The following is a 26620-nucleotide window of genomic DNA, read 5'->3' as shown; positions in this document are numbered from 1 at the left end:
TGAAAATTGATTTCTCATTAAATTCGTATCGTTTTACTACTTGCTTTTGCAGTTGCTGATGACGGCAGCATGAAAATGGCCAGAATTTTAGCGTAATGAAATGTGTGTAAATAAATTTCAATATGGATTTTATTTCCATAATCTCGCCTGCCATATTGCGCATCAGTTGCATTGAAAAAGTGAGAAAAATAAACTAAAAAGCAAATTAAAAGTGAAGTCTTGTAGAAACAGTAGAAACAACAAGTAAATGCAGTTAACTATAGCAACGATTAGCTGAGAAAACTTGTATTAATTTTAATCATTTCTAGCACAAACATATTGCAGTTGTGCTGAATACCAAAAAAAAAACAACAAAACCAATAGGCAATAGGTATGACAGTGTTTGAAGAAAGAAAACGAAAAAAGTGCAATTGACTTTTGTGACCCACAAACAGGTTAGAAATATGTACCTATTTTATTTAATTTTTGAGAACATCTAAGCTAATAAAAAATACGTGCAAAGTCCAATTTTAATAGTAAATCTGTGCGCTTTAGTAAAGCGTTTTATTGATTTTTAAAGGTATCATGTTTTTTGCTCTCTTGTCTGAAATTGCATATGTAAATATGTATGTACATATCCATACATGTGTGTCAATTTGTGTGAACATAGTGTTACTATTCTAATTCCATGTGTTCATGGAACATTACTTTCTTACACTTAATGTTTGACATGTAATGCCGTGTAGTGATAAATTGTGCTTCATTAAATGTTAAAACTGCTTCGAAGCCAAATGTGTATAAAATCCACCAAAAGCTATTTAAAGTTCTTAGCCCGTAGTAAAAATCGAAACAAAGTCGACGCTAAAGTTAATTGCAGCTTTTCGGCATAAAATTGCATATCCATCTGTCAAGAAAGCTGAAACTATTATTAGAGTTGATTTTATTTTGATTATAATTACAGGCCATTGCCTTAGATTTCCATGATTTTAAAGCATATCGAATGAATTTCGTCCGAAAGGCCAAAGGTCGCACAAATACCAAAAAAAAAAAAACAGTCGCAAACCTCGATAGAAGAGAGAAATAGCATTTAAAATGTGGTGATGTCTTTTATCAAAAAAATCGTGTGTATTATTCGTGAAGTTTAATTAACATTTTTTTTTTATGTACATATTTCGAAAACAAATAATGGCGTGTTGTGGTTAACTTAAAACTAACTTTCAGTCATAATAAAACTTAAGAGATTTTCAATAGAGGCAAACATTCATACATTTAAAAACAAGCAATTTTTAGCAAAAAAAACCGAATTCAGTTCTCATAAAATATATATATATATATATTTCATTATCCATTGATCGAATCTAAACCAGATTAGTATGGGATCACCTCTGAGCTACTACCTTTCTGATGCATAAAAAAAATTATCGAAATCGGTTGACGTGGTCCAAAGTTATGCGGTAACTTAAAAAAACAAAAAAAAAAAATATTCGGACGAACTGATAACCTCCTCCTTTTGTGGAAGTCGGTTAATAAATGCTTTTATCTAATTTTTTTATTTGCAAATGTCGCATGCCACTATAATAGACCTAAGACCCGACCACACACAACTTTAACGTCGCTCTGTCGCTCGCCTTCGCTTCTGCAGCTTGATAGAAATACATTCATCCGTACGAAGTTGTTCACTTACACAACACCAAAGCTAAGCTTAAAGTTTTAAAAGTGTTATCTTTTCGCGCCCTCGACGTTGAGTTCAGCTTTTAGAAATAATGCAAATTCTGTGAAATGTTTTTCCTTTTAAATGGAATGTGTGGCATTATTAGTAGTTAATAGTTTTCTAATTGATGTTTAAAATTCCTTGAAATATTTTTCCTATCTAATACTTGGAATGCGTGCAATTTTTTATTTACCAAATGCAAACAATTAGTCGATAGAATGTTAATTTGATTGCAAAAGCTTTCATTGGAGAAAACACTTGCGTTAAGAGCCTGTCAGACGTGGCAATGCAATATATATTTAAATCAAATTGAGAAATTTCAGAAAGCAGTTGCATGAGCAGTCACACCTTGCATGTAAAGTGTCTTTCGAAAGAGGTTTTTTATTTCCGAAATGCGAATTGCAGATTGCTAGTACAGCACGAGCAAGTTGAAATATATTTCCAAAATTGATTTGTGCTCTCTCAATTTCAGTCACATGTTGCAACTTTTTTTCTGAAACTGATTTCCGAAATGTGACAGAAAGGTCTTTCTGACTGTTCACGCATCGAAATAAATTTTTCCGTTCTCAATTTGACAGCGAATTGCGTGGGAAAGTTGTAAATACCTTTTTACATTGCCAGAACGCCGGCTTTGAAGTTCTTTTGTTCAACGTGAGATCTTCATAAAAAATTTTTATTTAGGACTACACTTGCGTAAATACTTCCTCGGTAGAGTTCATTTTCATCACACCAATTGTCGAATCATATTCAGCATTCTTCGCTTTTCAATGCAAACAACTGACTGCTCCGTTCGTTCGATTTTCAAAAGTGAGGCGTCAAAATAACTAGTTGGCACCCTTTAAACAATTTAATTGAAATTTAAAAGAAATATTAAACCATTTATTAAAAATGGGTATCAATCGAAATGGTTTTGAAAAGGTTTGTTTCTTAACTCAACTTTAAGAGAATTGCCACCTGTTAAAAAAATCAAGTTCAAATTTAATTAAGGGAATTAGGTAATGAAAATACATACTCCCCATATGGGCGCCAACCGAAAAGAATTTAAGGAGGAATTGTTTGTAAATATTTTGAAAAATTAAAATATGGCAAACAAAATAGCGTTAAGAAATCTTTAGTTTTAACACTAAGAATATTTTTGAAGTGTTTAAAGAGAGTTGCCACCCGTTTAAAAAGTGAAATTTAAATTATATGTATAATAATTTTAATGAATTATTAAAATCTTGGTATCACACGAAATGGGTTTGACAAGGCTTTATTTCTGAACTATAATTAGAGGGTTGCCACATGTACAAAAAATCGAATTCAACTTAATTCATCAGCTTATTAGAATATGTATAACGATGTTCGACGAAGGTTATTTAAGAAGGTTTTAGCTTGAAAATAATTTGAAGAGGGTTGCCACCTGTTTGAGGAGTTGAATTTAATTAACTTATATATAATATGAAATATTAAAATACGGGTGTCTAACGAAAGAGTGTTAAGAAATCTTTAGTTTGAACATTTATAATGATTGAAGAGGGTTGCCACCTGTTTAAAAAGTTGCATTCAAATTATTTAGAAAGTTAGATGAATTACTAAAAGATGGATATCAATCGTAATGGAGTTTAAAGGCTTTTATTTGTGACCTTTATTAGGAGGTTTGCCACGTGTTTCAACTTAATTTATAACTGAATTGAAATATTTATCACAATGTTAGACGACAGAGATGTCAAAAGGTTTTAGTTTGAAAATTGTTTGGAAATGATTTCTACCTGTATGAAAGTCGAATTTTGTTAACTTATACCCAACATTTACGAAACATTAAAATATGAGTGTCAAGGTTATTATATTTGCACCGTCCTTTCGAAGTTCAAATATGAGAGGTCGAAGTAAAGACCTTGGCCGGTAGATGTGCAATAACATTTTAATTTTTGAAGTCAGAAATTTTTACCGGTACAGGGGGATTTAAAATTTGATGATATTAAAAACCGACACTATGCGAGACCTCTCTTCAGTCGGAGACGGCTGCATGGATTTAGATGAAATATGGCACTCGGATCGTTTAGAACTCTGACTAACATTTGGAATAATTTCTAGGGTTTTCAATTAAACTTTAGGGCGTTATAACGCCATGCGGGTGCACTAGTTATTTTCAATGTTGCGAGCGCTTGTGTGGAACAATGGTGAATGATCGACTGCATATTTTTGTACACTGGGTATATCTGCATACTTGGAACATTGAATCGTCGTCCCTTTATGTTTATTTTTAGATACTGCCACATAAATGCATACATATGTACATACATACATATTTACATCATAAAAACGTCTATCAAATATCTAAATTCCTTGCGTTTATTTGCCAATTAACTAACTATGTCTATCTCTCTCTCTCTCTCTCTCTTCTATACTTTCAGGTCAATGGGCATTTTATTGCCACCCGTTTCACAAGTGACCAACACACGTATCAACTTAACACAGCATCATCGCAATCGTAGTCTGGATAGCGCTCTGCAGCGCATACCGGAGGTGAGTTGCAAATAACAACTAAAAATGTCAAAAACAATTACCTAGTACTCGTACATCGCCGGCTGAGTGAACATAGAAACCTGTATCACAGGATGTACTATTTGATGATACTCTGCGTAGGCGCTAGTACCACGCAAACATTGACGTTGTTTGTAATTCTAGGAAATCTTTTAAGCAAATCACATCGACAGGAGAGGGAACAAATAATAAAGTAAAAAGTTGGAAGTAATAAAATTGATAGGAAATTGAATTTGTATCACATCGCCTACGCGCTCCAATGGAGCAATGTAAAGCTTAATTTGAAATTCAAAAACAAAAAAAAAAACAAGATTTGCTCAGCTTTTTCATAACGTGTGCAAACGTGGATATACTACATAACTGCTTAACAAAATATATGTACAGAAATCATCAATTTTTAGAATAATTCGTGTATGCAGTTTTATAGCCCATTAAATTTTAGACACACCCTAATATAGAAGGCCCTAACTCATACAGTCGTTGAAATGCAAATAAGCGCAACTAGCTAACATTTTTTTATTGCTTAAATTAATGTGCGGACTTATAATTCGGTGAAATGCATCATAATAAATCAAAAAGGAAATTTTGGATTTTTACTTAGTTACGGCTTTTTGTATTTCAGCGACGATGTGGGATAGGGCCTTTCTATATTAAGGTAACGATGTGTATGTATAACAAAGTATAACGTTTATTAAATTTTTATAAAAGTCTAGCTCATTATATAACCAAGACCATATAAATGCGAATATCAAGCTGTGTTTCCAGACTTTGTTTTTTTTTCAAAAACTGTAAATTTCCGGAATATATTGTATTTTCGACCAAACAAAAGTTTCAAAAAAGTAAGGTTTTTACATTTTATTAAACATATCTACACTGCCGGCAAAAAGTATTGGCACAGCAAATTTTTCACAATATATGCAACAATTTGTAATCTAATATTTTTCTGCCAATTTTTTATTAAAATATGGTTCATTCTACAACAAAAACATACAAATATAATTCCTTAACTTTGTGCAAAACTCACGAAAATTCAGCAAATTTTCAACTTTTTTAGAATTTATTTGAATACACAGTTTTGCAAAATGCAAGTTTGTACTTAGTCAAACATCGCATTGTTTTTTTTAGTTAAAGGTGTTTTGCATTTTTTTCATATAAATGTATTTTCGAAAAAAAATTTTGTATGGAAGAGACTGCGTGAAAAAATCGCCAAAAATCAACGGTAATTCCTAGCTACTTAAAACTTGTACTTTATTAAAATAAAGTTGATTGAGCTACAAATCTGCATACTCAAAAAAAATTCAAAAAAATCTGATAAAAGAATGATCATTTGCGTGAAAATTTGCTGAATTTTCGTGAGTTTTGCGCAAAGTTTATGAATTATATTTTTACGTTTTTTGTTGTAGTATGAACCATATTTTAATAAAAAAATTGGGCGAAAAATATTAGAATAAAAATTGTTGCATATATTGTGAAAAATTTGCTGTGCCAATACTTTTTGCCGGCAGTGTAGATATTTTTAACAAAATGTAAAAGCCTTACTTTGAAGCTTGTATTTGTTTGGTCGAAAATACAATATTTTTCGGAAATTTAGTTTTTGAAAAAGAAAAAACAAAGTCTGGCAACACAGCTTGAAATTCGGATTTGTATGGTCTTGGTTATATAATGAGCTTGACTTTTATAAGAATTTAATAAACGTTAGGCAAGCAAAAGAAAAATAGTCAAATATGTCGTGTACATAATATTATGACCCGAGGTGTATATCTACTTAAGGTGAAGAATAACTTTCACCCATTAATATGCTCAAATAGTCAGCTAAATTGAGTTAGTTTTATATTGAATTTTTATATACATACTGCATACATAAGTACATATTCAATTTGAAATATCCATTCAACTTAGTGGCAGTCTGAAAACAGTGTGATTAGTAAAAAAAAATATAATTTTAATACTTTTTAATTGTAAGTAGATTTTAACTCGCATTTGCAGTCAGTATATTTGTATAATTTTTCAACTTAATTTACTATATTTCGCTGGCAATGGAATCAGTACTACTGTTCACTTTAGTGCCATTCCTCAAAGCAACGAAAATTCTGGAACAAAAACAATGACGTTACTTGTTTTCTCAATCGGTACATGCACACGAGTGCAAAGTGCAATGAAATTGCAAATTCTAGGTAAATAAAATGCATTTTTAATGCCTAAAAATATGAGTTGCACAAAAATTAAATATCTACCACAAGCCACAAGTCTGAATGCGCGTTTGTTGCAATATTTTTTTTTTTGTTTTTGCTGCATATTGTTTTCTTCGCAGAATTTATATGGTTTCAGACATGGTTTATTTTTTTCACTTTTTCTGTTTATACACCGCTATTCGTACAGCGATACCAGTATGGGCTTGATTATGGGGTAATTGTTATGATACATATTGATGTGTTTGTATGTACTTGCATATGTAGTTATGTATGTAAAAATGTATAAAGTGGAACATCTAGTTAAACTTAATCTGCATAGTGTGAGTCCCCGAAATATTTTGCATTGATTTTTTTACGATATTCAAATGCTGTGTTTCTTTATACATTCCGGATAATCCCATTTCACAGCCGAAATAAACAGAATGCGTTTGAAATATACGTTAACATATCATCAGGAATGTTCTAAAGAATAAGTAAACAAAAAACTTAATTCCAAAAAAAATCATTTATTCCAAACCTTCAGAATGAATAAAGAAATGCAGCCATAGGAAATTTTTTCGTTCATATTTTATAAAAATATGTATAGCCCATTCGGCAACAAAAACCTTGTGAATAAAAATTTCAAACTTTGGAGAAAATGAAGCAAAATCTCATCAAAATTTCAAACCGTTCCATCACATATTTTACAAAAATGCAGTTTTATGGCCCATTCAATTTTAGTATAATTAAGTGCGAATTTGAAGTTACTAAAAAATTCTCTTGTTTTTTTTTTATAATTTGTTTTGCTGTGTTTGAATATTTTCTTCGATATAACGATTTTTTTTTTATGGAAGTAAAAGAAAAATGAAAAAAATCACCAAAAATTGCACTTTATTATTGTAAAATAGAATGGGATATAAAATTGCATATCTACTTTGATCTCATTTGGAAAAAATCTGTTAAAAAAATTTGAAATTTTGATTTAGATAGTTTTTATTGTAGAACGATATAAATAAAAAATAATTAACGAACAAAATTTAGCATGAAAAACATTTTAACTATCGTATAAAATCAATGCCAATATCCTTCTTGGAGTCACTGCACATATCGTCGCCTCAGAAAACGGATGACGAATGTGCAAAATCACGATTTTGGGATTTTGATGCAGATTTACTAAGTTGGACATGCTCTTTCGATTTCTGCAATCCATTTTTTTATATCTCCATTAGTTTTTGAGATATTTCGTGCGCATTTTGTCGTATGTTACATAATATTAATGATTGGGTATGCCTTTTGTTGTATGTGCTGAAAATGCGTCACATACGACAAATTCCCATACAAACGTACCTTTTTTTTAATCATAAAACGTTTGTCGTATGTGGCACATACGACAAATTCCCATACAAATGTAATCTTTTTTTAATCATAAAACATTTGTCGTATGTATCGCAAAACTTTGAACTTACGACAATTGGATGGTCCTCTACTATAACGATACAATTAAAATTGAAAATTAAACTAAGTAACTAATTTTAAAATTTTAAATTTTTAAATTTTAGCTTGCACTGAGTCTCCAATGAAATGAAAGAAATAAAAATGTACAAAAGACTGAATTTAAGTATTGTTTTTTGTTTTTATATAAAGAAAACGTATGTTCGTAACATATTTACAGCATAAGAGATGTACAGATTTTTTTTATTAAATACATGATTATGTTTTTGTTATGTTTTTTCTAATAAGTAATCATTATTTAATAAATATGTCTGTTTTTTTCATCAAATTATACCATCGTCGTTGAAATAGATACTTTACTATTGTCGTATGTTCTGTGGACAAAACAAAGTGGTGAGTAAACGCTACTTACGACAAATGTATACGGAATGAAAAGTAAATTTTCTCATTAACGTTAAGAGATATTAAATGTAAAAATATGGGAAATCAAAACTAATAACACCAACTACGTCTCCTTCAAAAGTTACAAAAATCTACCGTACAGTTTCGGATTAATTCGACCTTAAACTTCAAAGTCAATTTTCTCAAAACCGTGTTTTGTAACATTCGACATCCGTTTTCTGAGACGACGATATGTATACATCATATATGTTGCCGCTACAACAACAACATGGAAGTGTGAACAATTGCAATAATTAAAAAGTATCTAAATACAAATGTTCGCCAGAGTATTAACTAAAAATTTGTAAAGATTATCGACTATGTTCCTTAACCAACCTTCGAAGTATAATTGCGTCACAATCAAACGTCATTTGCCGTTTCAGCCATTTTTCAATCTGAATAAAAACGACAATTTTTCCATTAAATTTTAATACCGTACTTTATTAATATATACTTTTTTTATGTGTCACTAAAATGAATTTAATTCCCCCTCGCTCAATAATTACGATTTTTTACCTTATTTTCCTATCTCTACAGGTTGAAGTCTCCTCACCCAATTCGGAGAGTGAGAACACATTTTGCACACCATCCATTCTGGGCACGACTATGTGCTCGAAAATCGTCACGACTGCAGCCAATGTAACTGCCGCCCTTACGACAACAACAACACCGGCTTTGACGTCATCTTTAACACCTTCACCACCACCACTACCACCATCCTCTTCATTGACGGCCACCCCAGCTAGAGTATCAACCATAACAGGTGGTTTAATGGACTCATCGCCGGCTGCCCCAATTGCAGCTATGACCACAGAGCCCACAGCAAGCAACAGCAACAATAACATTAACATTGGCAACATTAGCAACGTCAGCAGTAGCAGTAGTACATGTGCTGGCGGTAGTAGTGGTGTTGGCGGTTCCAGTGTGATTGGTGCGTTTAGTTAACTTAGATATATACATACATATGTATTTACTTAGTACATTTCTCATTAGTTTGAAGCTTATTTTTTAATTACGTACATATATTTATCCAGCTATTTTGTCTACAGTTGAGTCCTGCCCAACACTACGTGTGCGTCCTAAATCGAGTGAGACATCGTCGTCATCATCTTCTACACGTTGTGGTGGAGTGCCGCTTGCAGGTGCGGCAACTAGCAACATCAACAACAACAACCTCGCGAGTAGCAATAATAGCAACGGCAGCAGTAGTAGTAAGAAACGCGAGGATCTCACCAGTCTCGGTTCCGATGATTCAGGTGGGTAGATGGATAATTTCCGCTTTGATTAATGTGTTTAAATGCCTGATTAGTGCAAATATCTGTGAAGTACAAATTTTTTTTTTTGGTTTGCTATCTTATCGCCTAATTTAGCAGTCGTGCAATTATCATTAAGCCAATGACTAAACACAAGTGATTTCCTAAAAATTTTTTTTAGATTAATATGTAGGCGTGTCTTACCCGTAATGAAATGTTTGTGTTATTTGAAAGACATTTTTATTGTCAGCAAAATACTGCAAATGTGCGAATCTTTGAAGCCGTTCTGTGCAGTTTTAATGTAAAATATACTGATAAGTACTTTAAAGTTGGTTCTAATTAGGGCTGAGACTATCGGAAATGTCCGAAAATTAATTAATCTATCGAGTTGTAAAATAAATAATAGAAAGAACACTTATCACTTATTTGGATATCCGAATATGAACACACTTACTCAAATATTGGAATATCAAATTATCCGGTCAAAAATTCCGGATATAACTCCCATGTAGCTCTTAAAAAGGTGTTGGCCGATATTTACCCCTGCTACCTACTTAAGTTGACCAAGTATAATTATTAGGTTCAAAGTTAGATAGTTGTAACAGGCCTAGAGTCACTGTGACCTAGAAGAAGTTTTGTATACCTATGATAGGTCGCTAACGCCGAAACCCCAAGATAATTTCAACTTCCCTAATGAATGCTAAGTGTAACTTGGTAGACAAATTTCCTAGTAAAAATGGGTTTGACTGTAATGAAGACAAGTTTTTAGTCTCTCAGCTACGCCAGACAAACGCACTGATGGTTATGACCGGTTAGGCAATAGGCCAGCCGGTTTTAAATTACGCAGCACCAGTTTGGTCGCCAGGGACTAGTAGGACGCAGTGGATGAAGCTGCAGACGACGCAAAACACCGCACTACGGACAGCGACTGGATGCCTTCTGATGTCGCCTGAACACCACCTACACGACGAGGCGAAATTGCTCCCGATCAAGGTGCATAATACAATGCTCTGCAAGCAGTTCCTTGTTGGGAGCCATAGACGTGGTCACCCAAATGGGCAGCTGCTTGCAGAAGAGCCCTCGCACATAAGGAGGCATTTCTACGAACTGGCGGACGAAGTCCAGAGGTTCATTAAATAACCTCTGGGCCCGTCAGCTTATCTGCAGGCCCTGAACGGCATTCACAGGGAGTCAATCTCGAGTTATGTAGACTCTAGACCTGTGAATACCGTTCTAGACGCACTACCACCGGACATTGACGAGACGGAGCTTAATCTGCCTCGGGATACAAGAACCACAATAGCCCAACTTCGCTCTGGCTACTGCAGCAGGTTAAACTCATACCTGAGCAGACTAAACGCAGATGTACCAAATGAGTGTCCGGCATGCGAAGAGACACCTCATGACTCGAAACATCTCTTCGTATGCCCGGAAAACCCGACAACCTTAACACCTTTGTCGCTATGGACCGACCCTATTGAGGCTGCACGCTTCTTAAGGCTGCCGTTAGTGGAACTTGACGACAACGACTGAGATATTAACCGATCTGGGCGGAGTTGTTTTAGTCGCTACAACAACAACAACAACAACCGGTTAGGTCGCCTGTGAGCAATCTGATCTTGGCTCTATCCAAAAGATGTATGCCCTACCTAGTGAATGGATAGTCAAAGAGACTTGCCTGGTCTGTCTAAGACCCCTTTCTTAAGGCTTTCTAAGTTTACCCACTTCTTCAAAATGTTTTTTGCTGAGTGGCATTTTTGAACTCAAAAAATAAATAAAAAATGTTTGTCAAAATCTACAGATCAATAATAACGTAAATCTATTTAAATATAATTCAATCCCTTCACTCTACAAATAGGCATAATTTGCGGTTCAGACTCGGATCAAATCTCCCTCAACCGCATACGTCACTCACACGAATCGTTGGACTCGGGTGAAATGGATGCAGAGGAAGAATGCATTGATATGCTCGAAACAACATCAATGGATGAGGAGTATGGTATGCTACAATCGGACTTGATATTCTATCAATCCGCTGAAACAGACTGTCGCACACTACGTCCATCACGCAAACAAAAACAAATGCAACAACAGCATAACCGCATCAAACAGGCGCCGTGCACAATTTCCGATGCAGAAATTATGGGTATCGATGGAGGAGATGGCAGTGATGAGGATATCGATGCAGCGGCCGCAGCACAGCTGTCTGAACGTATGCGGTATCGCGAATTAAATATGTCGCAAGCGGCGTTAAATATGGAACGTTCAAGTAGTGGTACACCTACGGCTCTAGATGCCGATTTGGATACACCCACGGCGGATACGGTGGATTCGGCAACTCCAACAGCGACACAACCGAACACACCATCAACTCCAATGGCAACTACAGCGGTGGTGATGACACCACAACCGACACAGACGGGCAAGGTACAAAAGAATTCGGAGGCGGGTAGTGCCAATGAAACCCCAAAGAATGATGTGCTTTTTAAGAGCTTCTTTGGCGCCACTAAGAATATCTTTCGCACCGCGCAAAGTATCATTGAGAATCACGAGAAAAGAAATGCAGCAAAGAATAAGAATGATGATAATGCTGGCAATACTGGTGGCGGTAGTGCCGTAACAGACCAAGTGAAATCGCCTACAGATATTTCTAAGAAGAAGGAGTTTTTCAGTCTAATCACGTCAAATTCGAGTAAAAAGGCTGCTGCTGCTGCTGCAGCTGCTGCCGCAGCCGCTGCCTCAGCACAACAATCTGCTTCCAATACACCAGCGGCTACACCTTCGGCCGATTTGACGCCAGTTGAGCCGAAATTTCCAACTTTTGCGTCATCATCCGCAGAGGTTGTCGAGAAGAAGGCCAGCGCAAGCACGGATGTCGTGGAGAAAACTTTAAATCTTCCTCTACCCGGTCTCGGCGCTTCCTCCTCGTCTACTTCGATAGCAAAATCTTCTTCCATCTCTTCGTTGAATAAACTAAAAGTGCCAGGTGTGGTGAAATGCTTCATCAAGGAGCGTCCGGCCAACAACGATACTTTGCAAAATACTGAAAAAGGTCCCAGTGGACTGCTGAGATTTTTCGAATCTCCCGTCTTCAATATACACTTTGCTATTCACTATCTATTCTATTCGAAAGAACCAGGTGTGCTTAGCTTTATCGGCAATAAGATTTTCAGCTTCGCCGATCAAGAAGTGGACCTCTATATACCGCAACTTATTGTTATGTACATTCAAATGGATGAATTGGCGGAAGTGCTCGACCCGTATTTGACTATTCGCTGTCGCAAGTCTGTAGACTTTTCATTGAAATGCCTTTGGTTACTAGAGGCCTATAATTATCAACTCGATTCGTTAGGCAACGGATCTCGCAAATCACAACTGGCGCTCATGAAAGAAATCTTCTCAAAAAAGGAACGCAAAATATTGAGTAAATCCGACGGTAAAGATAAGCCTCCTGCTGTGGGCGGAGCTGTAGCCGCTGTTTCACCGCTAACTAAAAAGACCCATCATCGCTCACAATCGGACGCCACGCTTTTGTTGAACGATTCGCGCCGCCATTCCTCATCACTCGCATTAAGCATATCAAATCGTCACTACCAACAACCGCCATACACAACGCAAACATTACCATTGATGCCACCCAAATTGTGCTTGGGCGATCTGACCTCTGGACGGGCATTCGATAACGGCTGCACTTGCTTCGAGAGCGTACGCGGTCAGGTGAGAGGCAAAAGAAATCTGACATTTATGATTGCCCAAGTTTTACAAATTATTTTACCATTTAATTTCAGGTCAATGGTTTGCTCGGCCAGAAAACCGTTTGCTCCTGCAATGCACCCAAAACCGCGCCCGAGAAAGAGTTCATGAAGGCGCTCATAAATGTTGGCAAAAATATCACATCGCTGCCGTCCAAGGCGGAGAAAACTTCAGCGCTACGCATGTTCTTGAACCTGATCAATAAGAATCTGCCGGCTCGCGTCTGGTTGCCGGTATATTCGGACATTCCACACCATGTGGTGCGCATAACAGAGGAAAAGACTGCGGTGCTCAACTCAAAGGACAAGACACCGTACATCATTTACGTCGAAGTGGTTGAGGTGCCCGATATTTACTCATCGCCGCTTATACCGAAAATGATGCCATCATTGCGACACACTAAAAGTGAAGAACACTTAGAGGGTGCTTGCAGCCATTCCCACCAATTGCAACAGCACAATCACAACCATGTGAGTTGTAGTCGCACGTCCAGCTGTAGCTCGCATGGTGGCGCTGCCATTGGCGGTGGTTCGAATGCGAGTTCAAGTTGCCGTCATAAAAAGGAGAAGCTTCTATCTGAATCCTCGTCTGTGGCGTCTGATGCCCAAACGTCGACTGTTGCTGGCGGCGATGGTGGACATATGTGTAGCACGCAGACCGTGGGTCTCTCACTTGGTGGTCTTCACTTGACCGAGGATGATGTCTGGTCGCAGGAAGATGATGAGATCACAGCACAATACATGCATTTGCGGAAACTGAGTGAACGAGATGCCATATCGCAAATGTCGCTAGACTCGTGCGATTCGAGGGACCAAGGTATGTGAAAACAGAATAATGCACAATTTATATGTGTGGCTAACCACGATGGTAAATTTAATAAAAAAAAAATACTTTCTTATTAAATCATGTATATTTTTTTCAGGCTTACCGGTACTATTCAATATTGGCGATGTGCGCACAAGACATTGTAATAACTTAACCTGCGAAAACACAAAGTCATTCAATAATGATCCCGAAGATCCATCGGCAGCAGCTTTGAAGGTAAGCACATAAATTTCATAAGCTCTCGCATCGATTTTCAACAAAATTATTTAACATAAACTTCACAGGAACCCTGGCATGAAAAGGAGAAACAGATACGCGAATCATCTCCCTATGGCCATCTTTCAAACTGGCGTCTACTTTCGGTTATTGTAAAATGCGGCGATGATTTGCGCCAAGAACTTATGGCTACGCAGCTATTGCAGGTTAGTTAATCGCTGATTCTTCATTCTAATCTTATCTAAAAAGTACATCTGACTCATTTGTTAATTCAACACTTTTCCATTTTTTTCAGATGTTCAAAATCATTTGGCAAGAAGAGCATGTCGATCTCTGGGTGCGACCATACAAAATTGTCTGCTTATCGAATGACAGTGGTCTAATCGAGCCCATCCTTAATACAGTATCGCTACATCAAATCAAAAAGAATTCTAATAAATCATTACGCGATTACTTTATCGATGAGTATGGCTCACCAGATGATGAACGATTCTGTGCGGCGCAAAAGAATTTCGTACAAAGTTGTGCAGCTTACTGTCTGATTTCGTATTTATTGCAAGTAAAGGATCGGTAAGTCATTGCTGAAAAAATTGAATACTTAGAAAATATGTGGTAATTAAACTTACGGTTTCCAACAGGCATAATGGCAATATTTTGCTACATTCAGATGGTCATATAATACATATAGACTTTGGTTTTATACTCAGCATATCGCCGAAAAATTTAGGTAAGTGCCTAACAGTTTTAACAACTAAAAGGATTTGGAATACATATTCGGCATATTTTAATATTTGCGAAACTGTAAACACACAATTGAAGATAAATAAAAGTATACATATACCGACGTTTTTAAAATGCTTTCCCCTAAACCCTTCAGTAGCCGAAATTATCCTCTTAACATTGACTGCGCCTAACATCTCTTACATCATTGCGGATTACGTAGAATATTCGAAAAAGTGATTGTTGTTGAGTATGCCGTCTCCTGCATGCCGCACAAATATCTGCGACCCAGAACGTAATTTAGCTAGAACACACTTTGTCTCCACCAAGCTCGAGTCTTACGCAAAGACTTTATTTTTTTGTTTATTAATTTTTTAACTATTCTGCTTAAAACAAGAATTGCTTGATTTGTGGCATTCCACCATGTTGTCTAGAGGATATCGTTCCCGAGGCAGGTTTATTGAAAGCCCTTTTTATAGAACCACCTTCCACACCTGGCCTGAGAAGATCTGAGTTCCATTGTCCTTGTGTTTGCATCGTAGCTTATCTCCTATCGCAGTGGCATATGCCGAAAAATCTGTTGCTCTGCCGACCTCCATTTAAAAACTCGATAAGATATACCTTGAGGTTTTCAAGTTTTTTTTTTTGTTTAATGTATGGTAAAATTTGAAATTAAATGTCGTATTCAATTTCTGAGGTATCCAATTCGACACCGCTCAACGCTAGATCAGCTGCCGTTCCGTTTCCATGAATGTTTCGGTGCTCCAATACAGAGATCAGATTAACGCTGTGTAGCTGGAGTGGCGTACAAATGTAGAGACATACCCACTACCCTTATCGGAATTCAACCAGCACTCATTGCAGAGGAAAAAATTCAATTGCCCCGCGAAACCCGCCTTGATTTACATATACAGTGGCGGTCAAAAGTGGATGAATGGTGTGTCGTTTTTAATATTTACAAAGGTTTTCCAGCTAATTTATTTTTTTTTTTATAAAAATATGGTTCATGCTTTAACAAACACATATAAAATTCCACAAAATTGTATCTAAATTTCCAGCTTTTGAGCCAGAATTTTTATAAAGTTTTGAGCGGCTAAAAAATCGCGTTGATTTCCAATATTTTTTTTTTAGTTGACGCGGTTTTGCACTTTTTCCATATAAACATGAATTTCTTATTGAGGAATATTCGCAAGACCGTTTGCGAAAAAAATAAAAAAGTAAACGCCAGTTTTCCTAAATTTCGCTATTTATATGAAAAAAAAACTGCAAGGCTGTGGCAAAAAAAAATTTAGTTTAATCCGATTTTTTAGCCGGTCATACATTACTGAAATTTTATAAGTCTGTTAACTGCATACCCACAAAATTTATAAAAATACTGGTTAAAAAGCTCGAAATTTGGAAAAAAAATGTGTGGAATTTTTCTAAATTCTGTGCAAAGTTTGAAAGTGTGATTTATAGGGTTTTTATTAAAGCATGAACCATATTTATACATACATACATATAAAAAAATATCAAAAAATTTTTGCTTGAAAAACATTGTAAATATTAAAAACTAAACGCCATTCATTCACTCTTGACCGCCACTGTACATACATGTGTATATTGCACTCCACTTTTTTTACAATTTCTATACCTTAATATTTTTTCACACCTTCAGGTTTCGAGCAATCACCCTTTAAGCTAACACCTGAATTCGTTGATGTAATGGGCGGCACCAATTCTGAACTTTGGAAAGAATTCAATCACCTCTTGCTTGTTGGTATGATGTCAGCGCGCAAGCATATGGATCGAATCATAAATTTTGTGGAAATAATGCGAAGCAGTAAGTTTCAAAATAAAGTTTAAAATAATTTGCCACACTTTAATATCACAAAATCATTGAAAATTTGTTCTCTCATTCTACCCATTAGATGCGCAATTACCTTGCTTCAAAAATGGTTGCTCTGGCACCGTACAGAATCTCCGAAAACGATTCCATATGAATTTAACCGAACAGGAAATGGAACGCAAAGTGGAACAACTCGTGCAGGATTCGTTAAAGAGTCTCTCAACAAAATTATACGACGGCTATCAATACTATACGAATGGCATATTGTGAGAAAGGTTTTTCATGAAAATCTAAAGTAAAAGAGAAGACGCAAAAAAAAAAATAAATGCTACTACACAACACCAGCGTCTGCAGTTAGAGCAAGTTAAAATGATATTTATATGCACACATACATATATACATATGTGCTTACCAAGTACCAAGTAAGCTAATTGGGTGCAAGGAGGTCAACGACTATCGCGACAGCGACAACCGTTGCAGTTGTGTTTGAAATGCTTGCGCCGGTGCACTTTATGTTGAGAGTGTTGTTGTTTTTTTTTTTAGATTTAGACAAAATATGTGAATATGTATGTCCTTATGACTGACAAATTAACTGACTGATTGACTGACTGTAGTTTTGTTAGATAGTACGAGTGATTAATCGGAAACCAGAATTCGTGCTATTGCATACGCCCAACAAAAAAATAATAATAAGAAATCTGATGCTGTTTTGCAAATTTCCAGCACTAGCAGACAGTTTTTTTTAAGGTCGATGTTATGCAGACGAAGTTTTGTTTGACAAACAAGACAGCTGCGCCTTAGTTTGCTCTGAGGTAGTTAGACCGAGTTTGGCACAGGGTTGCATGCTGGTGGTGGTTTTTTTGCTTTTTGCGAATACGAAATAAGAATTGCAGACGTATGTAGCTACACATCGAGCACAAATTAATAAATTGCAATCAACTGTACCCTATTCTTTAAACTTTAAAGTTTAAAGCTGGCTCCCATAGCATAAATGCAGTTCTCTGTATTTTGATATGTATATGTATCTGAAATTTTTTTATTAACAAATTTAGTTTGCTGGTGGAAGAGTCCAAATTTTCACCGATTTTGCATGCAGTTTGCCAAACACATTTTCTGTGTAACATCGCCCTAATACGTACTAGAAATTAAACAGTTTCCTTTTTTGTAAATACTGCATACATACATATACATATATACATAGGATATATTTAAAACTGTATAATATACTTATAACTACATTCATAAATATAAAAAGAATATAATTAGTTTTTAATCCAATATGGTTATATTGAATGTATTGTTGTGTATTACCTAAATAGGAGTGAGTCGTTATGTGTAAATAAATTTAAATAATTTTATCGCACATAAATACATATTTAGTTGGATATTTGAAAATGAAAAAAATATACATGTACCGTTAAGTTGACTAATCAACAGCGCATAGTAAGAGATGAATTAATTGGTCATTTTACTCAAGGTAGCCTTATTTTCTGAAAAGTACATGCATGTATTGACTAAAACCGCTGCTTTATTTTTTTGTATAAAATAATAAAGTATTTAATTTATTAAAATTTTCTGTAAAAACGCTGTAATGAAAATTGCAAGAGAAGGGAATGTTGGATTTAAAAAAAAAGAAAAAAAAAATCTTTGATTGATGTATAAAAAAAGTATAGATCTTTTAATGCAAATATTGAAAATGTACTGAAATATTTTTTTTTCTCTTTTACAACTATTTAATAATTTCTTACGTATTAAAGAAAGCGGTTCAAAGAATGTAAGGTTATATTTCGCTGTTCAAAAATAATCTGAATTTTTTTAAGATTTTTCGACACTACGCCTTGTCTAAACATAGCAATAGACCAGACTGTTCGACTTGGACTACAACCAAGCAGTTCTTACCGTTACACAATGGATGGACGACAACAATTAATGGCCTCAATGATCTCGGTAAAAGGCTGGTGGGCTTGGCAAACTTAGCACAATCGCGGTTCATTTCGGAAGTTTTGTACGCCAACTTAGACTGACATTTTAATATTTTTTACAGAGTTTAACATTGTGGCATGTTGCGCAGACGAAATGACTGTGCAGCAAAATTTGTAAACGAATCGCAGATATTTGATATATGTACGTTCAATCTTATCTTCAACTTGACACCTTGATGAGCAACAACACTTCTCAATTCTCTTCAAACATACCCTTCAAGTAGAGGTGACCGATATAAAGGAGGCAGTCGATGGGCTACACACTGGTATAATAACGATTGGAAGGGAAAATATCTACGCCGACACCTAAGCGGCATTCAGAGGCCTCGAAACAAAACTACTGAGTGTCAATTTCCGTTCTGCGTTATGGCGAAGTGAAGTGAAAAGCATAAAGTTAACACCGAAATAAATGCGGTGTAAAAGTGTTTTTTTTATCACTTCGCAATAACGCAGAACTAGAATTGACCCTCTGGTCCGCTATCTCAGTCGACTGTTATTATTTCAAATTCAGTCTGAGGAACCCATTCCAGGCCACAGTGATATTGCGGGAAGCTGTATGAGTGCAGCATGGCTAGTTATGCCACCGTTGAGGTCCATTTCTCCAGGCAGCGAGGATGTAGGAGTTCGCTTACAAGACTAAGGTTCAAACACGTGTGCTCGTCTTTCACCGACACCGCCGGAGCCACACTCCTTAGGGTGGACAATTATCACTTTTCGTAAAAAAATTTTACGATTTACCTGCAGTTAGATCATTTAAGTGGCAACATGAAAAACAATACAAGAAATGTATTAAGTCAGACCCCCGCGAGGCCGAAGTAACCTACGAGTATCATAAACTTGACAATCTGAAAGAAATTAAATATTACTTAATTATTAAACTGATAACATTAAATGCGGTAGCCTCAGGCGGCTTATTGTTGTAAACAGCATTTTGGAGATTTAAGAAAAATCAGTTCATTCATGACGCTTCGTTAGCATAGAAACGTTTGTTGTTCGAATGTCGGACTCGCAAGGTGCTATATAACTTTATTATTAAAAATTCGTTCCAAAAAAAAATCACCATACCACCCAGTTGGCAAAAATTTACCAGCACCAACATATAACTTTATATTCTATGGACAGCACTTATATAAGTGCAGCAAATAATAACTAAAATAATTTAACTGATAAAAGCAAAGAAAAATTCTAATGCAGCTCTTCTAAGCGTGCGAATTTTGACAGCAAAAAAAATAGCCTGATAAGGTCGTAAGCTTATACTAAAAAAAAAAAAAGAAAAAAAAACGTTAATATCTCGTGCATGTATGCAGTGTTAAGTTTTATGACGAAATGAGAATAAATGATTACAAAACTCTTTATACGTGTCGAAGAAAGTAAAAGTTAAAAATTAATGCGATCATAAGGTAGTCAAACAAATTTAACGCACCGTTAAATATAAATAAATTTACCATCGTATACTAGGTTTCTACACTTATGTACATACATATATACATATATTCCAAAAACAAAAAGTTAATCTCTTGTCCACTTATTGTTCCAATGGCTACTTTTTTACAAGCATACAAAATAAAAGAGCATAAAAAATATGTAGAAATATGCTAAGTACGTGAGCATAAGTGAATAATGCAAATTTTAAATAAATAGTTAACGCATATATGTATAGTAAAAAGTAATTTAAAGTTTAAAAACTGAAAATCCTTAATTTTAAAAACGCAGTGTTGAAGTACTCGAACTAACAAGCGCACTTAAAGTGCCAGCAAGATAAAAAATAACAAAACAGAAAAAAACTACGAACTAAAAAGCAAATAAAGCAAGTAAGTTAATAAAATTCATTAAGAATTATGAAAATGAAAATTTGAGCTATGTAAGTAGGTAACACTACGAAAACTAATTAACACTAAATGTATGTATGTAAATTACTTGAAATAACTGCTTTTTCTGTAGCATAAAAATTACAAAAGAAATATATGTATAAGTACATATATGAACATATTACAGCCTAAATTAAAAACAGTCCCAACTCTAAAACCCCAAATGTTCTGGAGACGAAAAAAAAAAACTGTTGATGATGCGCAAGCGACGCAAGCAGAACAAAAACAACCTTAGCAGTGTATTTACAGTTAAAGAAGTTAGTGAGGAGCAGAAATTTTGGCGGATGATAGTCTTGTTTTATGAGAACAAAATCAAAATTGAAAAATTTTGAGTTCTGACTATTTTTGATTTAGAGTACATTATAAACAATAATAAAACTATTAATAGTCGCCAGGAATTCGTGTATTTATGTATACATAGGCAGTCTTATACATTCAATTTTTATTATTAAAATACTTGTGGATAAATTAAATCTTTGTAATATTATAAAAGAAAACACAAAAAAAAATACAATATTCGAAAAAACTATTTAAAAATTACATATATTACTTCGACGTTAGAAACAATCAAAAATCCAAATCGTTAAGAGCATTCAAGAACATCTATTGTAATATAATACATATTTATATGCACATACATGCAAGAATACACATAGATATACATATGTATAGACAAGAATCTAGCATTTGTAAAAAATACATCCATTTTATTTTCATTTATTTTTAATTTCCTCCTTTTAACATTTAGCCGTAACAAATTAAATGTTTAATATAATATATAATTTAATATATAAATATGTATTTGTAATTCGCTAAGCCTTTAATATACGCATGTACCTATGTATATGTGCAAGAGTTTGTATATTATATTCTAAATAAGTACATAAATACATTTTGCCTATATATGTATAATACATACATACATAAAATAATGTATCAAACGCCAATAAATAATATCTACTGATACATACTACACACATGCATAGATTAATAATATATGTGTACATACATTGTATATGCATACATACATACATATTTGCCTATGATCGTATGAATTAGATATTTCAGCATAACTAGCTGCTTATGAAATAAAACGAAACTTATATTTTTGGTTTGTTTTTAATTCAGCGAAAATACGAAATAAAATTGCGTCTTTTTTACAAAACAAAACACACACTTATTTGAGTTTTCTCGTTTTTCAATTCTATTTAGTTGTTTATCTTTAGTTATTTGACTTAATTCCATTACCCTTCCACCGCAAAGCTGACATTTGCTCAAAGTTGTCAAAAGAAATCCATTTAATTTTATCAATTGCGCACAAAAATGTGAAATGCAAAAATGTTGCTTAGTGCATGATGCGCAACATTTGCATATGATGCGCAGCACTGCTCTGCTGCACTGCGGTGTTGCGCGCGAACTGCGCAACATGTTGCCTGGCACTTGCTGGGCATTTCTGCGCGCCTAGTGGAATCGGCTGTTTGCGAATTTCGTGCCGCCGCACAGGGTGCCGCAAAATCGGCGCGCAAATATTTTTGACGATTGCCTACCTTTAGGCGTTTGTTGTAAAAAAATTTGTGTGCCCACAGGGTGCCCCAAATGATTTGTAGAAAAGATTTTGTAATTTTTTTTGTTATTAAGTAGAAGTGCTAAATATGCTAAATATAAAAATGAACTTACCTTGAAAATCGTTTCGATCAAGAAATCGACATTTATCATAACTTTCTAATTTCGCTTGCAAAAAAATAAATCAAAAATGCAGTTTAGTTTTTTTAATTCTTTATTTCTTCTTAATATGTGTTGGTACGGTTATTCCAAGCAAACAAATGACCTTATGAATAAAAACTAAGCAATTGTTTTTTCTTAAAATTTCAGACCTTTTACTTAAATTTATTTGAATAAATGGAGTAAAAGTTCCGAAATTTTATGAGCAAGTAATTGCTTAGTTTTTATTCATAACGCCCAATAATTGTTGATATTTTTAAGCGTCAAACGTAATTCTTTTCTTAAGAGACATACGAATGTATGAACAAAATCGCTATACATTTTTTTGCAAAACATTTTAACCCCTATATTCCAACCACATTGGGTCTCTTTAAGCCTAATTTTGAACAAATGAAATGTGAGGTCATTTAACATGACAGGTGGAGGGTTAAAATATTCTACAAAACTGTTAAGTAGAAAATTTTACAAGGGGTTTCCGAAGATGAAAAACCACCCCTCCGATTAACAGCCGTATTCTAACAAAGTCACAAACTGCAGCTCATCACTGCTGTAATTTCTATCGCGCCTCAAAGCTTGCAAAGCTTTTGTGACACATTTCTCGGCGCACTTGAAATCACAACAGTGATGAGCTAAGTTTTGTGACTCTGTTAGAATAGAGGGGTTAATCAGAGTTCGCTATGGCCTTCATCTAAAATTGAGGACGGCCATTATTAGAGCTCGTTACGAAGTATGGGAAATGAAAGCTAATAATTCTCCTTTCCATAGACCCGAAAGTTTCTGAGAAATAAATTAATAATTCCAGATTTTATTTTTTATTTTTTTTTGTGAAAAAATAAAAAGCTCAAACTTGCGTTTGAAGACATCTGACTCTACGCTGGGTACACATCCACAGTAATATTTAATGGAATGAGTCGGTTGATGAGATGGCCAGATACGTCTCTGAGATGCCAATTAACGAGGCAGATAATTCCATACTACCAACGCTCAGTGGTAACATTAGGAATATTTATGATTACACTACGACCGTTACTGTTGGAACTCCTCAATTTCATTAGGGATAACAATTGGTTCAGCAGGATAATGACATGAAATTACTTAGCTTCTCTGTAAATACGAACCCCTTGGTAAGGGGTACGTGCCTTCTCTTGACACTCACTTGAAGAACGCACTCACAATGGACAACTTTGACTCGGAGTGAAAGTATAGAACATTCCATGCCCTCCTAACCTAACCTAAAAATTGTCATTCATGGAGATGGACGTTGGCCACAACTACGAGTTTCTCGACATAATAGACTTGGGTTCTGACACTGCAATCTCCAAAGATGAATTCAAAATGAAAATCGGAACGAGATCAAGCATCTTCTTCTATGTAGCAACTTTCATTCAAAGAATCTTATAGACTTCCAGATTATTGTAGTATTTCTCAGGCTGAGAGCCCAGATTGTCTTAAGTGTCGAGAAAGATGCAAGTGACCGAAAATGAAGTATCCCCTATTTTGACGTAAATACAGAAGTATATGCAGGAAAATTTTTGATGTTTAAACATCTTTGCTCCCCGGTATGGGCAAAATTTGCGTAAACCACGACGAATTCAGAAGTAGTGCAAATGAGACAAATCTAATCAGCAGTGCCAGCCAGGCAAATGGCAAACCTCCGAGTGTATTTCTGCTTCTCATAAAAATACAAATCATCGTTGGGAGTCGGCGTAAAACTGTAAGTTCCTACCCTTTGTATGACCACATCAAGGCGCACGCCACAAATCGGTGGAGAAGCTCGCCCAAACACTAACATATGTGTAAGCGCCAATCTATTAGGACATTTTCAGGGCTAACATCAATTTCATGAGTACCTGTTACTCACACCCTTTTAAAGCAAATAACGCCGGACTTCAACTAGATTTTATATTTCAACTAATTTTTAGTAAATTTCATATTTTTTGATTTTTTATTTAAATAAAACATCTAACTGGTCTGTTACACTTTGGCGAAATGTATAGAAAAGAGTCTAAAAAAAAATTGGGCAAAGAAATAAGTATGTACATACGAGTAAATTGATAACATTTGCGAGTGCTACGAGAATGCAAAATTAAAAAATAATATAAAGAAAAACAAAGAAATCTTACTAAATCGAAAAGTTTGTGGTTGTGTATATAGAAAGTATTCGCGCTTATTGTTGCTGGGCAGCAAGTTGAAAATTGCATTAATGCAAACATATGGACATGCATATACATATATGTACAGTGACTCAAACAAGTGTTCACGTGTTGATTTTTTTTCTTTAAATATTCACAATGTTAATTTTTTTATAATTTTTTTTTATAAAAATATTATAAATGCCGTAATCAAAACTACATAAACCAAATTTGCAAACTTTTTAGTTGGAATGCTTAGAACATTTTTGGGTATGCAGTTAATTTTATAGGCCATAAAATTTTAGAAACAATAAAAGTTTCAAGCGGCTAAAAAATCGCGCTATTATTTTCCTGACGGCGTTGATTTTCTTAATTTTTTTTGTGAACGGTTTTGCGCAAATGTGCAAAAATCCGACTGCAAACAAATTATAGAAATCAACTTGCACTGAAAATTGTGTGGGCTATAAATCGCATACGCAAAAATGTTGTAAAAATTTGGACTAAAAAGTTGCAAATTTTTATGAAAACTTGTTGAATTATTCTAAAAGTTTTCGAACACTAATATATTTTTTTTTTTGTATAAGCATGAATATTATTTTTATAAAAAAATAACAAAAAAAATTTTACTTGAAAAACATTGTGAATATTAAATGAAAAATAAATCAACACGTGAACACTTGTTTGAGTCACTGTATGTATTTATAAGCTGTAAACATGTGTGACATTTATTGTTATAATATAAAAGTGCAGAATGTATACGTACAGAATGGGCACTTGTGATGAAGCAAATGCAAAACTAGATAAAATAAATAAAGAAATAAAATATTGCAAAGAATGCGATTAAAATTATATACAAGCATAAGCAATTAAGTGTGTTTGTCCGTTAAAAGCTTAAGTACCTACATGTAGAGTATGTATAGTAAGCACAAAATATACGTACATATGTATGTACAATATGAAAGAATATTAAGTAGCGAGAAACGGGCGATTTTGATATTTCTATTTTCGCGATAATAATTTTAAAAAAGTTTTTCAAATAATTTTTAATCTTTGAAGAATATTTTTTAAAATTATAAAACTTGTTTTTGGAACTTGCCTACGTCCTTTTGAGTTTATGTGTGAAAGGAAATAATATTAGTTTAAGGAAGTTTACAGCTTTGGGCAGATTTAAATTGATCTAATTTTGTATATACAGACATACTGTTGGTTACGCATAAGTTACAACCGCTATTTTTATAAATATTGGGAAAACTTTTGTAAAATAATTTTGTTTTTTATATAGTTCAAATTATGAAAAATCAAAGTTTTTAACTTTGTAGATACAAAAAAAAAAAAATTTACATTTTCATAAAATTTTCAAACTTTTTAATTAAAAATTTTAGGAAAATTTCGAGTATGCAGGTTTTATAGCCCATTTGATTTTTTATTTACACAGCTTTTTTTATAGTGTTAACTCTATTTAAAAAAAAAATAAATAAAAAAATTCATTAATGTACGAAATTTTACTTTCTAAAAAAAATGTGGTGGTAAGTTATGCGTGACCGCCTTGTACATATGTATGTACTTAAAAGCAAAAAAATTTTACAAGTATGAATTGTGATCATGCTAGGCAAAACCGCTCTTCCAAGTGCCAAAACTTACTTTTATGTATCACCAAGGAAAAAAATGCATTAAAAAATTAAATAACCAAAAACCAGTGAAATAGCAAAATTTTTGATAATACATTATTTAAAATAAAATCATGGGAATATCGATTGACATCAAACTTTTATCAAAATTTATTCACAAATACATAATTCATACATAAAATACACTACATACGCTGCTACATCCGAGCATATTTGAAACATAAAAAACACCTTTGAAAGCTTTCTACGTCTTTAAATAAACTCTAACAATAAAAAAAAATTGCTTGCTTCCTTAGTACTTGTAAAATCTAATCATAACTTATAAACTCATCCATGCTTCTAATACTACTAATGCATACATACATATATGATACTTAATTTTAATATTTACTACTCATCAACCTTATAAAATA

General features: G+C 34.2%; 1 protein-coding gene across 7 annotated transcripts in view; it reads left to right on the top strand.

The window, feature by feature from the left end:
* fwd (phosphatidylinositol 4-kinase beta fwd) overlaps positions 1-21032 on the top strand; it is a 95517-nt gene extending 74485 nt beyond the window's left edge. For 4 of the 7 annotated variants that reach the window (XM_017614302.1, XM_017614308.1, XM_017614304.1 and 1 more), the window contains 11 exons: positions 4087-4198; positions 8818-9211; positions 9315-9536; positions 11392-13250; positions 13322-14102; positions 14209-14327; positions 14396-14533; positions 14623-14897; positions 14966-15054; positions 16705-16869; positions 16958-17145. In XM_017614302.1, coding sequence (XP_017469791.1) covers positions 4087-4198; positions 8818-9211; positions 9315-9536; positions 11392-13250; positions 13322-14102; positions 14209-14327; positions 14396-14533; positions 14623-14897; positions 14966-15054; positions 16705-16869; positions 16958-17145 — 4342 coding nt within the window. Of the gene's footprint in view, positions 1-316; positions 435-4086; positions 4199-8817; positions 9212-9314; positions 9537-11391; positions 13251-13321; positions 14103-14208; positions 14328-14395; positions 14534-14622; positions 14898-14965; positions 15055-16704; positions 16870-16957 lie in introns of those variants that run through there. The other 3 variants (XM_017614307.1, XM_017614301.1, XM_017614303.1) reach the window with 3 other exon arrangements.
* Positions 21033-26620: the final 5588 nt, after the last annotated feature.

This window comes from Rhagoletis zephyria, unplaced genomic scaffold (assembly GCF_001687245.7).
Source record: "Rhagoletis zephyria isolate East Lansing unplaced genomic scaffold, Rhagoletis_zephyria_1.1 Rzeph_scaffold_00808, whole genome shotgun sequence".
NCBI lineage: Eukaryota > Metazoa > Arthropoda > Insecta > Diptera > Tephritidae > Rhagoletis > Rhagoletis zephyria.
The sequence above is the reverse complement of the archived record's forward strand: the minus strand, read 5'-3'. Positions and strand labels throughout refer to the sequence as shown.